At 35.8% G+C, this 15,284-nt stretch overlaps 2 protein-coding genes across 7 annotated transcripts in view; one reads left to right on the top strand and one right to left on the bottom strand.

Annotated features, from left to right (window-relative positions):
* Positions 1 to 14,696, top strand: part of IMMP1L (inner mitochondrial membrane peptidase subunit 1) — a 91,512-nt gene extending 76,816 nt beyond the window's left edge. For all 5 annotated transcript variants that reach the window (XM_047690791.1, XM_047690795.1, XM_047690794.1 and 2 more), the window contains 2 exons: positions 12,366 to 12,476; positions 13,319 to 14,696. In XM_047690791.1, coding sequence (XP_047546747.1) covers positions 12,366 to 12,476; positions 13,319 to 13,387 — 180 coding nt within the window. In that variant the 3' untranslated portion in view covers positions 13,388 to 14,696. The remainder of the gene's footprint in view (positions 1 to 12,365; positions 12,477 to 13,318) is intronic.
* DNAJC24 (DnaJ heat shock protein family (Hsp40) member C24) overlaps positions 12,177 to 15,284 on the bottom strand; it is a 66,037-nt gene continuing 62,929 nt past the window's right edge. For both annotated transcript variants that reach the window (XM_047690797.1, XM_047690798.1), the window contains one exon: positions 12,177 to 14,936. In XM_047690797.1, coding sequence (XP_047546753.1) covers positions 14,806 to 14,936 — 131 coding nt within the window. In that variant the 3' untranslated portion in view covers positions 12,177 to 14,805. The remainder of the gene's footprint in view (positions 14,937 to 15,284) is intronic.

The raw sequence follows: 15,284 nt of genomic DNA, 5'->3' as shown, positions 1-15,284 counted from the left end.
AAGATAATAACATTAACCATTGAAAGCAGTACAAATTTTGGAGAAAGATTAAGGAAATATCTGACAGGATTAGATGCTGGAAGAAATGGAATTGAAGGGCTTAAAATTGAGCCAGGTTTCTGGCTTTAGCAATAGGAGGAGATGGTACATGAGGAGATTCTGGGAGAAATGTTAATTTGGGAAATGGAGAGAAGATATAGCCTATCTAATAAGCCTAAAAGAGACTGTATTTTATTTTTTTAAGATTTATTTACTTATTTGTCAGAGAGAGAAAGAGGGAGAGTGAGCAGGAACAGGGGAGCAGCAGGCAGAGGGAGAAGCAGGCTCCCCACGAGCAAGGAGCCCAATGTGGGACTTGATTCCAGGACCCTGGGATTATGACCTCAGCCGAAGGCAGATTCTTAACCGACTGAGCCACCCAGTTGTCCCTGTATTTTAAATTAATACAGTGGCAATTAAGTTACTATAAGAAGTGGGGAAAAAAGACAGTACTTTTCCAGAATGACATTTGGATGCTGTACTATGCCCTCCTTGATGTCCATAATGTGTTTTCATAATCTTAGTTAAAACAATGTTTTGGTGCTCTCAGCCCTCAGAGATCAGTCTTATTTTTTAGAGGTCTTCATCTGTTCTCTTTGTACCTTACATCATTACAGAAAAATGTCATCAGTCATCCACTTGTCTAAATTGGAATTTTATATTCAGAAAGTTATATTTCAATCTAAATAATTTTCAGGGTATGGTGCATTAGAGTTGTGGCTTTGATAAATAAAACACAAGTAGAAGAAGTATCTGTCAAAAACATGGAACAAGGGCCACATGGGTGGCTCAGTGGGTTAAGCCTCTGCCTTCGGCTCAGGTCATGATCTCAGGGTCCTGGGATAGAGCCCCGCATCGGGTTCTCTGCTCAGCGGGGAGCCTGCTTCCTCCTTCTCTCTCTGCCTGCCTCTCTGCCTACTTGTCATCTCTCTCTCTCTCTGTCAAATAAATAAATAAAATCTTTTTTAAAATGGAACATAATGGTTTTTTTCTTTTTTTAATAGTTTATTGGTATCAAATACAACAGATCTACATATTTCATTGTAATTATTTCTTCTTTGGAGTAGAGAGACTCTTTTCTACCCCAGATCTTCTATTTTTAATACCATTTCACATGTTTAATCAGCTTTTTTAGCCAATCTCTATATGAAGCAGTTATGTATAGGAGCTGTAGGAAATTGAAAAGAGGTACATCCATTCATCTATGAAAATAATTCCATATAGGGATGAGTTTTGACTTACGAAGTATTATTTGAAGTCCCATGAATCAAAATTTTCATGGAAACATCTACTAGTCTCTGAAATACCCTGTGTTTCATTAAGTTAAGCTCATCTTTTGGAATATAAGAACCAAGGTGTGAGTTGCCTGGGTGGCTCAGTCTGTTGGGCATCTGCCTTTGGCTTGCATCATGATCTCAGGGTCCTGGGATAGATACCCATGTCAGGCTCCCTGCCTTGTGGGGAGTCTGCTTCTCCCTCTGTCCCTCCCCCATTTGTACACTCACTCTTGGGGCGCCTGGGTGGCTCAGTGGGTTGAGGCCTCTGCCTTCGGCTCGGGTCATGATCCCAGGGTACTGGGATCGAGCCCCGCATCGGGCTCTCTGCTCCGCAGGGAGCCTGCTTCCTCCCTCCTCTCTCTCTCTGCCTGCCTCTCTGCCTACTTGTGATCTCTCTCTGTCAAATGAATAAAACTAAAAAAAAAAAAAAAAAAAAAAAAAAAAATCCATTGTCCCGGGGAAAAACTACTGTAGGGTTGGTACATTAGTATTAGATGGCTATGATGGAAAAGCTTATTTGTTGGCTTCAGTCCCAACACATTCCCCCTCCGTATACCTTCTGACTAGTGAGTAGACAGTTCTGAAGAAGTGAATGCTTCATAAGGAAGAGCCTAAGCATTTGATATTTAATAAACATTGCTTAAGATGCCTGTTAAAAGAATAAAAGTGGTAGTCTTTGCTACATAATTAATATGGCATCTATTCACAGTTAATGTGAATAGATGCTTTTCAATAACACTGAATTCAAGTCTTGGCTAGTACCAGAAATATATAATTGAATACAATGTAAAAGAAACTACCGAAACCAAAGTAAAATTGCAAAGCACCGTTCACTTTGCAGAGAACTGGGTAGACAGGATAGGAATCCAGGAACAAAGAATTCCCAGCAGACACCATTCATACCATTAGTTGGGACAACTGCTAATCACAATAACTAATATTTAGTGAATGCTTACTGGGTGCCAGGAGCCTTATGTGTTACTTCATTTGGTTCTCAAAATATTTTTGTAAGGGATTTATTAAGCCCAGTTATATAGATGAGGTTTAAATAATCTGTCCAAGGCTCTTAACTAGTAAGTGGCAGAGCTACATTTTGAACTCAGGACTCTTCTTACTGGACGGTATCTTTACCATGCTTACAGAGCCCATCAAAAATTCCTCTTCAGGCTGGATGGAGGTATTGAGTACTTGGAGGAAAGATGAAGGAGCTTAGCTTGCAATAGCTATGAGAATGACCAAGTCTTAGATTAATCTCTAAACCTGTTCAGCAGGGAGATACTTGATAAAGAAAGAACCTGTTAGTAAAAAGCATCCCCCATCATTACTTCAACCCCAGTGCTGGAGTTGTAGCCTATTGGAACTTTTGTGAAATTTCTCTTTGGTGATAATTGGCTAATGAACCCAAGGTAGCACCACTTTTAAATAGGGGATGACAGTAACAGTCCCTATGAATTATGCAGATAGGAGAATAATAAGACTACACAGAAATAGCAGGTATTGAAATAGTCAGTGCTAACTGTTCCAGCTTGGTCCTTATAAATGTTACTCTGTCATGCGTCTAGCATTTGGGGGTAACACCATTAGGACTCCAGATACTCTACTCAGATAGACAAATGTGGGCAAGAAATTGTGCCAAGGAGAATGTCAGAATGTTAGTGAAACTATTCCTTGGGTTTTGCTTTGATAGGTACTCATACTGACACTTGAGACTCCCATTTTTTTAAAGACTACTAATGTTTTCTCTGCCTTGTGTTATCAAGAGCTCTTCTACTTGATTGCCTCTAGGAGGATTCAGTGCTTCACTTTTTGACATATGTCTTCGTAGCTTTTATTGGTGTTATAGGAACTCCAACAATTACTGACTTTTACATGAATCATATTAATACTGAGTTTTATGAAGTTCTTTTAGAACTATATAATAAATTATTTCATTTTCCAGTTATTCTCTCCAGTAGTTTGTGTGCACAGCATCTTACCATGGCTGCATTTTGGTTGTGTAAGTCATGATTAAACAATATGCATTAAACAATATGCATAATGGTATAGTAATTTGACTTGATCCAGCTTACCTGGAAGATAGTAACAAAAAAAAAAAAAAAACAACAATTTTATGGGCCTTGTTAGAGTAAAACAACATATAAAGTGAAATGTACATTCATCCTGGGGACTTTTTTCCAGGGTAGGGAAATTATGCATTTTTGTATTCCACCTTTATCATTTCATGAGACCCAAAACAAAATCTTTAAAATATGTGTGGAAAATGAAATACTCTTGGGATTAAATATTGTTACTGATAGATCACCCCCATGTGCTTTTGCCAAAAAAACCCAAAGCTTTCTCTTAATTGCTTTCATAAAATGGGTGTCCCTCTCCTTTTCCTTTATAATTCAGAAAAAGGAAAAATAATCATGTCAAAAAAGGATCCCAAAATTTTGCCCCTCTTCTTGGCTTTTTCTTTGTTTCTTTAATAACTACTGTTTCTTTTTCATTCACAGTTGTTTTAGAAACATTAAAGAGGCATGAGTAGTAGCAGGGCCAGTGCACACCCTACCTTTGTTGGTTGTAAATTATAAAATATCTGGCAAACAAAGGGTTAATTTAAAAACCTTAACCTGTTATTAGGATTTTCTGTTTTTTGAAATTTTTGCAAGGTCAGACACAAACGTCTTATTCTTCAGTTGGAACTTTTTCTTAATTTAGGTATTTTTTGCTTAAATAAATGAGTTTGATTGCGTTTAGTAAATGTGTTATCTGATATTGTGGACTCTTGCATCAGATTTCACTTGAATCAAGAAAAGTAACACCTGTGGGTTGGTTCACAAAGCCTCTTTTGTTAAATGGACACCCGCAGGCCATGAGGCAATTACATTTGTTGCTTGTACTATAAAAGAGGCACTTAACTAGACCTCAGTAAGTATACTTAAGAACTAGAGGCTTGATTCTTTTGTCCAGCCCTGAGATTAGGTTTTATCATACATCAGGAAGTAAACCTCTGACGTAGAAAGGAAAAACAAGAATGATTTAAAGGTTCTTTTAATGCTTTAAAATTTAGCCCTTAAAGTAAGTTCTATCTGAGATCCTGGGAAAACTCAGAGCCAAAGTAAAAATTTCTTTGTGGTATTCATTATAAACATATTCATATATTCTTACTCACTTGACAAATTCATTCAAGTTGGCATGGCAAATTTACAAAGGTATGAAAAGGAAAAGTCATTAGCCATTTAAAGTTTTGGTTATGAGAAGTAACAAAGGCATGAAATTAGGGATTTCCATTTTTGGTAATTTGCAAACATTTATTACAAACGAGTTTATTGGAGTTCTTTCTACATTTTAAACTGCCATTTAATCTATTAATGTTATTGCTATAGAATTTTTTTCTCTTATCTGGTTTGGATTTTCCATTCGGTGATAACCAGTAGGTTATCAATAACTGCATTTTGAGTAAGAAAGGGAATTTTTTTTTTTTTAAGATTTTATTTATTTATTTGACAGAGAGAGACACAGCAAGAGAGGGAACACAAGCAGGGGTGTGATAGAGGAAGAAGCAGGCTTCCCGGTGAGCAGGGAGCCCCATGCAGGGCTTGATCCCAGCTTGATCCCAGGATACTGGGATCCTGATCTGAGCTGAAGGCAGACATTTAAAGACTGAGCCACCCAGGCGCCCCAAGAAAGGAAAATTTTTTTTTTTTTTTTGTCTCAGTCTCAGGTCAGGTTTTCAGTTTTGGACTCCTACCAAAAGTGTTGTACTTTGTTTATTTAAAGAAGTGAGTTCTCAGCTAGTCAAATATTTTGGTTATCCAGAGATCTGGTGACAATACTGCTAATTGTAGTCATTTACTTGTACTATATGTAGAAGCAAACCCATCTAGATTGAAAATTAGGTCTTTCTCTTTCCACTCTACAAAAGGTTAAAAAAAAAATTAACAAAACTCTTCATAACCTGTATTGTGATGGACTGTGTTCTTTATAAAAAAAAAAAAGTACAAGTATCACTTAAAAGGATAGGCACATTAAGATAACATGTGTATGTGTGTATGTGTGTATGCATGAACACACAGACGGTCCCTAATTTAGGATGGTTTGACTTAACATATTTTTTAGTTTAGTGTGCTATAAAAGCAATATATATTCAGTACAAACTGTACTTCAGAATTTGAATTTTTATCTTTTCCTGGGCTGATAATGCAGTATGATACTCTCATGTTGCTGGGAAGCAGCAAGTGAGCTACAGCTTACATTCACCCATGCAATCAAGAGGGTAAAGTGACCATTTACAACCAACCATCCTGTACCCATACTGCCATTCTGTTTTTCACTTTCTTTCAGTATTCAGTAAATTACTTGAGATATTCTACACTTTATTATAAAAGAGGCTTGTGTTAGATGATTTTGCTCAAGTGTAGGCTAATGTCAGTGTTGTAAGCACATTTAATACAGGCTAGGCTAAGCTATGATGCCCAGTAGGTTAGGTGTATTAAATGCATTTTTGACTTAAAATACAGTTGACCCTTGAGCAACAGGGGTTTGAACTGTGTGAGCCCATGTACACGTGGATTTTTTTACATTATAGTATTGTGAATATATTTTCTCATCCTTATGGCTTTTCTGAACATTTTTTCTCTAGCTTATTTTATTGTAAGAATATGTATATAATACATATAACATATAAAAACATGTTAATCGACTATGTCCTCAGTAAGGCTTCCTGTCAACAGATTATTAATAGTTAAGTTTGGGGGGAAGCAGAAGTTATATGAGAATTTTTGACTTGGTATGGGGGGGGCATCGGCACACCAACTCCCATGTTCAAGGGTCAACTGTATTTTCCACTTAATGATGGGTTAATTGGGACAGAACTCCATTGTAGGTTGAGGAGGTTTATATATGTTTTAAAATTATCTAAGTAATATATACTGGCCATAAAAATACAAATTTTGATATATGTAAGTTTTGTGGATTTCTTTTAAACATTTACATATATTGCCCTGCAACTTACTTTTTTCACTGATGGTATTCACGTAAATCAACTAGTTTTTCTTTGTTTTTGTTTTTGTTTTTGAGCAGCTGCCTACTATTATATAAATGAACCATATTTTATTTGACCTGTACCTACTGGGGAATATTTATAGTTTTGTTAATTTTGAGATACAAGCAATACCATAGTGAACTTCCTTATTTTTTTTTAAAGATTTTATTTATTTATTTGTCAGAGAGAGAGAGAGAGAGCGAGCACAGGCAGACAGAGTGGCAGGCAGAGGCAGAGGGAGAAGCAGGCTCCCCACAGAACAAGGAGTCTGATGTGGGACTCGATCCCAGGACGCTGAGATCATGACCTGAGCCGAAGGCAGCGGCTTAACCAACTGAGCCACCCAGGCGTCCCTGAACTTCCTTATTTATACATAGTTGCATGCTGTGTTTGGCAGATCTTTTCTAAAGATTTTGATAAGGAAATAGTAGAACAAAAACATGTAGAGGATGCAACGGAAAGGGACAGAAGGTGGAGAGAGATGCCAAAGGCACACTTTACTTACATCAAAAACTTTCAGTTTTTACTAAAAGGATTCTCTTCATATTGTTATGAGGTATGCTAAGAAAAATAATAAAGACATGAAAAATGAGATAATTTGAACATTTGTTTCTAGTAATGATGAAATAACTGATGCTGAACTTGCCATCCTGCCATAAAGAACTAGAAAATTGGACAAAAATGTCAAATAGCTGTTCTCAGAGAATGCACAGCTGGAAGTATGGGACAGATCCCTGAAATAGGAGAGACAAGGAAAGCCCTATATTTGCCCCAACTCAGGTGTTTTAGAAGGTACTGAGGTAAAATTCAAGTCAAAGAGTAGTGATTTTGCTGAGCTAAAGAGACAGATTGGGATAGAGAGAAGTTTAAGTGGTTGGAACGTATTGATCAAACTACCTGGGAAAACAAAGCTACCGAACGATCACCATCAGTCTCCTTAGGTGTTCTCTTGGCTTTTGAGCTGAATTCTAAATTATGCCTGCTAACAGTGAAACCTGGAGATTGGAGCTGAGCAATTTCCAGAGCTCACACAGGGCTGAGAGCCACTGGAGTTCTGACCAGCCAGAGTGGACAAATCTCACTGAATATCCAGGACATTCAGTAGAGATCCCTGAATATCATGCCTTACTTAGTAGTATGCCTAAAGTAGCCCTAAGAGTACAGTGTGAGATAGACCCAACCTGACAAGCTTAAAAACAAGGCTTGAAAGGACTAAGCTGATCCATAGCTAACTTACCTGCCTCCCCCAAAACAAGCTGACCTCCTCAACATTCAACACACTGTAAAGAAAACAAATTCCACTCAACAAATCAATGTCCAGCTCAGTCACAAACTACAAGATATGTGAAAAGGTAAGAAAGTGTACCCATAACCAGAAGAAAAATCAGTTAAATAGATCCAGAAATAATAGAAGTAATGGAATTAACAGACACAGCTTTAAAACACCAATTCTAAATATTTTCAAGGATCTGAAGGATGAAAATAATGAGGAAAGAAGTGGTAAATATCAAAAAGAACCAAATGAATATAGAGAACTTAGAAAACATTGTATAGCTTTACAATACATTAGAAATGGCGGGGCACCTGGGTGGCTCAGTGGGTTAAAGCCTCTGCCTTCAGCTCAGGTCATGATCCCAGGGTCCTGAGATCGAGCCCCGCGTCGGGCTCTCTGCTCAGCAGGGAGCCTTGCTTTCCTCTCTCTGCCTGCCTCTCTGCCTACTTGTGATCTCTGTCTGTCAAATAAATAAATAAAATCTTTAAAAAAAAAAAAAAAAGAAATGGCAAAAGAAAAGATCCCAGACTAGGAGGAAGTATTTGTAATACCTGTCACAGACTTATACTCAAGATATATAAAGGATTCTGAAGAGGGGTGCCTGGGTGGCTCAGTTGGTTAAGTGTCTGCCTTTGGCTCAGGTCATTGGATTGAGCCCCATGTTGGGACTCTCTGCTCAGAAGCTCTTTTTCTCCCTCTGTCTGACTCCCCCTGCTTGTGCACACGCTTTCTCTGTGTCAAGTAAATAAGTAAATATCTTAAAAAAAAAAAAAAAAGATTCTTAAAATGAGTAAGAAAACAACCCGTTTAAAAAATAAGCAAAGTATTTTAATAGACCCTTCACATAGACATAAGAAAAAATGTTCGTCAGAGAATTGCAAATGAAAACCACAATGTGGGGGCGCCTGGGTGGCTCAGTGGGTTAAGCCGCTGCCTTCGGCTCAGGTCATGATCTCAGAGTCCTGGGATCAAGCCCCGCATCGCATCGGGCTCTCTGCTCAGCAGGGAGCCTGCTTCCTCCTCTCTCTCTGCCTGCCTCTCTGCCTGCTTGTGATCTCTCTGTCAAATAAATAAATAAAATCTTTAAAAAAAAAAAAAAAGAAAACCACAATGTGATACCAGCAATTTACTAGAATACTCAAACATTGCTGCTGAGATTATAAGATGATTCAATTATTTTGGAAAAGATTAAGGATAGGCATACACTTATGGCCTAGAAATCCTACCCTTTGGTATTTACTGAAAAGAAATGGACTTACATATTAATGTTTAGAGTGCTTTCTTTTTAACAGCTCCAAACTACAAAGAAAAATATCCATCAACAGATTCATGGACAGACATTGTGATTTATAATAGAATACTACTTAGAAGTAAAAAGGGATGAATGACTGATACATACAACTAGATTAATCATAAAAAAAAAAAATGAACAAAGCCAGAAACAAAATATAGTACAATCTTACTTATATGAAGCTTAGGAACAGGTAAAACTGGTTTCCAGTAACAGATCTCACTAGTTGCCTGGTACCAGGTATATGCATGGTAGGTTGACTGGCACAGGAGGGAACTTTCTGGCATGATGAAAATGCTCTCCATCTTGATTATAATCAGCAGTTACATAGGTGTCCACATTTTCCAAAACTAGTGTCAAACTTGAAATGAGTGCTTTTTACTATATATAAAGTATACCTCTAAAAAACTGATTTTTAAATTGTTACTTTAAAAACTTTACTCTCTTACTCTATACCCAAAATAAGTGGAATTAATTTCAGCTTCATGAATTTTTACTGGACACTGAGTAATAGGTCAGCCAAGGTGACTGCTTTGATTTTAAAAAATCCAACTTAGAGGTTTTCCTTTTATAGAGAAGTTCTTATTAAAGGTTCCATCAACGATGAGGTTGTTTTCTTGCTTTGTGTACTATCAAGCACTGAAGTCTGAGAGGTAGAGGATATTCCTTTACTGTAAATGGATGAATGGGTATTAGAATGTATAGGCTTAACATAAATGGGAGTTAGCATGTCCCATATTTGAACCTGCTTCTATTAACTATCAGTAATAGTACTTCACAACTTGTTTTAAGGGTAAATTGAGTTCTGTTTTCTTTTTTTAAAATAAACTAGAGGGGCACCTGGGTGGCTCAGTAGTTTAAGCCTCTGCCTTCAGCTCAGGTCATGATCTCGGGATTCTGGGATGGAGCCCCTGCTCCCTCCCCTCTCCTGCGGGGAGCCTGCTTCCCCGCCTCTCTCTGCTTGCCTCTCCGCCTACTTGTGATCTCTGTCAAATAAATAAAATCTTTCAAAAATAAATAAACTAGAAAGCCATGTATATACACTGGTTTGCTCTACTATTCCCTTCTTTATATTCCACCTGTTGGAATCAAGGATTAGGTCAAGATAGCCTGTGTCACTCTTCCAAAGGCTTCTGGTAATATGTTCTAGATTTCTCTTAGCAGATTCCTTTCTGTACTTGTTAATTTTATTATACCAAAGATAACACTTCATCACTTTATTTAACTAATTTGGAAGAAAGTTGGGTCATACAAAAGTGATTGTGCTTTATAAGAATTTCTACTTACATTATAGATAAAAACCACCAAATATTTGGCTTAGGTGTTGTAAAGAATTAAGATCATGACATAATTACTGTCTGTTGGCTTATTTGGTCATAAAATAATAGACTTAAACAAAAGCCAAGCAAGCTAATGTTATAATCTAGGGCCCCAGGCAAGACAGACTTTGTATGGTAAGTGCTCTAAACCATCAAAGAGTATTTGGTATGGGCAGGCAAGGTTGGGAAAGCTTCATGAAGAAGTGGAATATATATTGGATCTTGGCTTATTACCTGTTTTTTAGAACTCAGAAACAAACACACATTAAGGAGAAACTATGGAAATTTAAACATAAAAGTTGTATTATAGCTTCTCCCATAGTGGCACTTGAGACTATGTTAATGACACATGACTTTTCCAAATATACTATTTTGGGGGTATTTTTTTTTTTCATCTATGATCTGAGATGGATTCATTTTTCTACCTGGAACAATATTAAGGTTCATTGCACATAAATCCACTTAAACAGATACGAATTAGTCATGCTCTTGGCCCTATAACTAGTTCCACTAATAGTGGGGGGAAAAAAGTAAGTGATCTTACAGCATCTGATACTCTTTCAGGAAATTTTTCTTTCTCTACAAATAGATTTAACATTTAAATGTACGTATTTAAAATAATTGATTTGTTTTGGACAAATATTACTACATAAGACATTCCAAAATTATATAATCTCTGATATAAAGTGAAATTCAGATTTAAATGCTTGTATACATTTATTTTTCCAAAAGGTAATATAGGGGATGGAGGGGGGAAGACACGAATAAGGCAGCTCACACAAGGTTCACACAAGGTTTTTAGGGCAGTGAAAATATTCTATGATACTATAGTGGTGGATACATGTCATACATTTGTCCAAGCCCATAGAATGTACAACATCAAGAGTGAACCCTAAATTAACTCTGGACTTTGGGTGATTATGATATTGATGTGGGTTCACCAAGTATAACAAATATACAGCATTGTGGTAGGGGATGTCAATAGTGGGGAAGGTCATGAATGTTTGGGGACAGGAGATGGGTGGGAAATTGTGCTATGAACCTAAAACTACTAAAAAATAAAGTCTTTAAAAAGCAATAATTTGTAACATTTTGAAAAATTGCAGTCATTTCTTACTTAACCCAGTAGGAGTATTTTTCTTCACGTAAAGTTCCCCAGTCATAAAAAGCTAGTCAAAAGAAAAGTGAAAATAAATTCCTTCCCAGTAGATCATCTTGGTCTGGTCAGTAATTCAAGTTTCTTGGGTAAAAGAAACTATAAAATAACTTGTATTGTAAAGTGCTACTTTAAGGATTATTGCTGCAGAGTAACTTTTTAACGGGCAAATGTTTCATTTCACAGAGCTCATTTTTTTAAAGTTAACATGTTCTGTTCTAAATATTTTTATGGTTTACATTGAGTAAAATTGCAAACTTATGTTATTTATCAGTTAGTACATAGGACAATATAGGAGATGGGGCCTTTCATTTAGTAGAAGGTCACCATCATTAATTTTACAACTGATGACTTTATAATAAATCCTTCTAGTTCCTGATGGTCATTATTGAAGTATAATGCATTGAAGATATGGCCTGTACAAAGGCAGAACAGGGATCTTAATTAGAATTCTGACAAGCCCACTCCAATAAAATGATGAGATTATTTGTAATTGATGTCACAATCAATTACCATTTAGTTCATCATGAGCACTCTAATAGGTCTGGCCTTGGTACTGGCCCCAGGATGTTGCTGAGTGAGTGGCTGCCCTGCTTATGCTGTTTTAGAGACAGGAGGGCACATTTTCAGTCAGCATCCTAATGACCTCTTTTGAAGTCTATTAAATTAATGACCCTGTCACACTGTTTTGATCTCTTATAACCTCAGTTTGGGGTTTGTGTGACAAATTAATGTTTGGGAACCATGTGGCAAAAAAGATAGGTCTTTTAAAATGACAAAACCTTAACATTACTAGTATTTAATAAAAGATATTTTATTGTGCAAGAAATAAAAGCAAAAATACAGATGATAGGGTGTGTGTTTTATAAACAAGAACTTTAGGACATTTCTCCCTATTACCAAAAGACATGCTTTTTATTTATACTACCCATATTTGGTTTTTTGTTTGTTTTTTAAAGGGGCTGCTTTCTTCTCTAAATCTAGGTGCCAACGGGTCACGTTTGGTTAGAAGGTGATAATCTACAGAATTCTACAGATTCCAGGTATTATGGACCTATTCCATATGGACTAATAAGAGGACGTATCTTTTTCAAGGTATTATTTTCTGCTTAAAATGTAGGTTTTCTTCTCTGAGCTGGAAGAAAAATATTTTCCTTCAAAATGAGCTTTGAAATATTCAGGCTGTCAATGGACTTAACTGTTACAGCAGCTACATTTTATGAACATGCTGGCCTTCGTAGCTATAAACATTACCTTCTTCCCTACTGAGACAGGTAATTAAGAGTAACTGTTTATTTGAATAATAAAGTTCAAACAACCTTAGCTATAAGAAGCCTTTAATTTATATCTCCAGAATGTAATTCTTTCTCATACAACTTGTACAACTATATTCATATCTTGGACGTAAGTATGCATTTGCAGAAGAGCATTGTAGTCAAACTACACTGCTAAGTGGGGATATCCCAGTTAAGTACATTGACTTGCCAGGGTTATAATAAATGAAGGACTCTTAGGAAAGATGATTATTTTCACTGGCTCCTCCTTTTTGCCACAGCAGTAAGAAGAAAAACACTTGAATGCTATTGGATAATCTGCAGGATTCTTCACACTTATGCAGAGGTTATATTTAAATCCTTGGGTTTATAGTTAACTTTGAGGGTAGTAAAAAAAAGCCCACAGACACACATATTATGTTCATATACCACATAACATATAAATTCTTGTATAACATATCAGCGTTCCAAACTTTAGAATTAAATACATATACACATACAAATTTACTTTCTAAAGTTTCATTTTGTATAGAAAATTTGTTCTTGACTAAAAATAAGGAGAAAGTGTTTAATTACATTGCACAGAGAAAAGGGACGAATAAAAGGAATGATGATGATGTAACACTTTCATTAACTGTCTTCAATCACATTTCAATTTTACAGATTTGGCCTCTGAGTGATTTTGGATTTCTCCGTGACAGCCCTAATGGCCACAGATTTTCTGACGATTAACAAGCATTTATTCTTTTGATTATTCTCTACAAGTGAATTTATTATTGCCACTGAAACCATATACTTACTAATAAACTATTTGCTACTTAGTTTTAGTCATTTGTAATTGTTATATGGAAGAATAAACGATACATATTGCAAGTGCTATTAGTTCCAAATATATGGATAAAAATGTAATCCAAGATAAGAAATCTAAAGTTTATGATAGATATAAAAATATTTTTAGGGAAAAAACCTGGATGACCACCTCACTTCTGAATTTTTGGTTTAATAGTTATAATGAAAGTAATCTTTTCTTGACTGTGCCTCATACTTTTGCTACATTTACACATCAGAGTAGTAACTAGTCTTTCAAGTCCAAACCAGTAATACCATGAATTCAACCAATAAAAACCTGCTAAGTCACATACTTGGTTCACTCTTTTGAAATTAAAGTTCCAGTGATCCTATAAAGGATACCTCAATCTTTTCAAATGAGTCCTGACTTATACTGTATATAGGATATCAAAGATAGAGAAAAATAAAATCTTTAGAGTCCATTATAATCAATAATAACATTATAAATGTCCATTTGTTCATACCAGCAATGCAATGGTTCCTTATTCATAAATACAGGAATTAATACTTAGTACTTTGAAATAAAAAAGGAAGTAATGTGTCAGTTTCAGATTATTATTTTTTTTAGAGCTACCATTCCTAAGTTACATTTAAAGTTGAAGATGGCAGTGTTTAAACTTTATTCCCTTTAACGTAGCCACACGAAGAATCTGGAAATAGAGTTGCCAGGACTGGAGTCAAGTCTTTACTTCAAAAGCTATCTTTTCTACAGTTGTCATTTCACCTTCTTTATCATCTTTGAAATAACTTCGTGAATATCCATATCCAGCCCTCATTATGGGAGTACTAGGCTCACATGTTATTTACAAAGATTATAGTTTAATCTTAATGACTTGAGACTTTGAGATACTTGTACAATAGGCCTATAACTTTAGCAGCTAGAAATGGCATGTTACTGCAGAAACCCAGTAACTATAAAGGAACATGATAATACTGTGACCCATTATAAGAAGAGACATACTTAAAGAAAAGGAAAATTCTTATTTTATACCAAGGAAAAAATGGACCAAATAACAAAGTTCTCAGATAGGAATTCACAAAATAGAACTTAATAATTCAGGTCTTTTTTTGGGGGGGGGTGATCTATAAATAGAAAGTATAAATACATATAAATAACTAAATGAATTTTCTGTTAATCTGGGGTAGCCCTTGCTTGACAGTCTTATACTTTCTCTGCAAATAAAAGCTGACCCAAAAAAAAAAAGAATCCTCCTTCTTTTTATCAGCTTTATACATTTACTTGAATGGGCTCTCTTCAACATGTCTGAATACAGAGTTAAAGGATCATTTAGTGAACAATTTCAGCCATAATGAAGGAGTTCTATAATTAATGAACATGTATCACAAGAAATCAGGGTAACTTCTTCCGCTTCATCCTTGGAAACCCTGTATTTTCCACCACACCGGCAACTCAGAGAAAAAGAGTCATCATCTGTAAAAAAAAAAAACAAAAAAACAAAAAAACAAAAATAATGCTTCAAACACTTGTAAGTAACTATTTCAACACCTTTTTAAAAATGCAGTTTATCACAGAAATTCCAAAATGAAAGAAGTGCCTTAAGTATAAAACGTATTTAAATGAGAACTTGAAACGAATTCTTGTATGGGGCAGTGTTTCTAAAAATTACCTACTAAAAAATCTTGATATGTAGAAGAGAGCTGTAGAGGACTAAAGCTATGAATCAACAGCCCAAAGATCTTGAGGGGAGAGGAGAAGCTCAGAAGCGACCCAGGACACTTATCTGAAGTCTTCTGTTTTCTTAAGATCCACATCAATTTT

The sequence above is a fragment of the Lutra lutra genome, chromosome 10 (genome assembly GCF_902655055.1).
Source record: "Lutra lutra chromosome 10, mLutLut1.2, whole genome shotgun sequence".
Taxonomy (NCBI): domain Eukaryota; kingdom Metazoa; phylum Chordata; class Mammalia; order Carnivora; family Mustelidae; genus Lutra; species Lutra lutra.
Note: the sequence above shows the minus strand (reverse complement) of the source record. Positions and strands in the feature narration are given on the sequence as shown.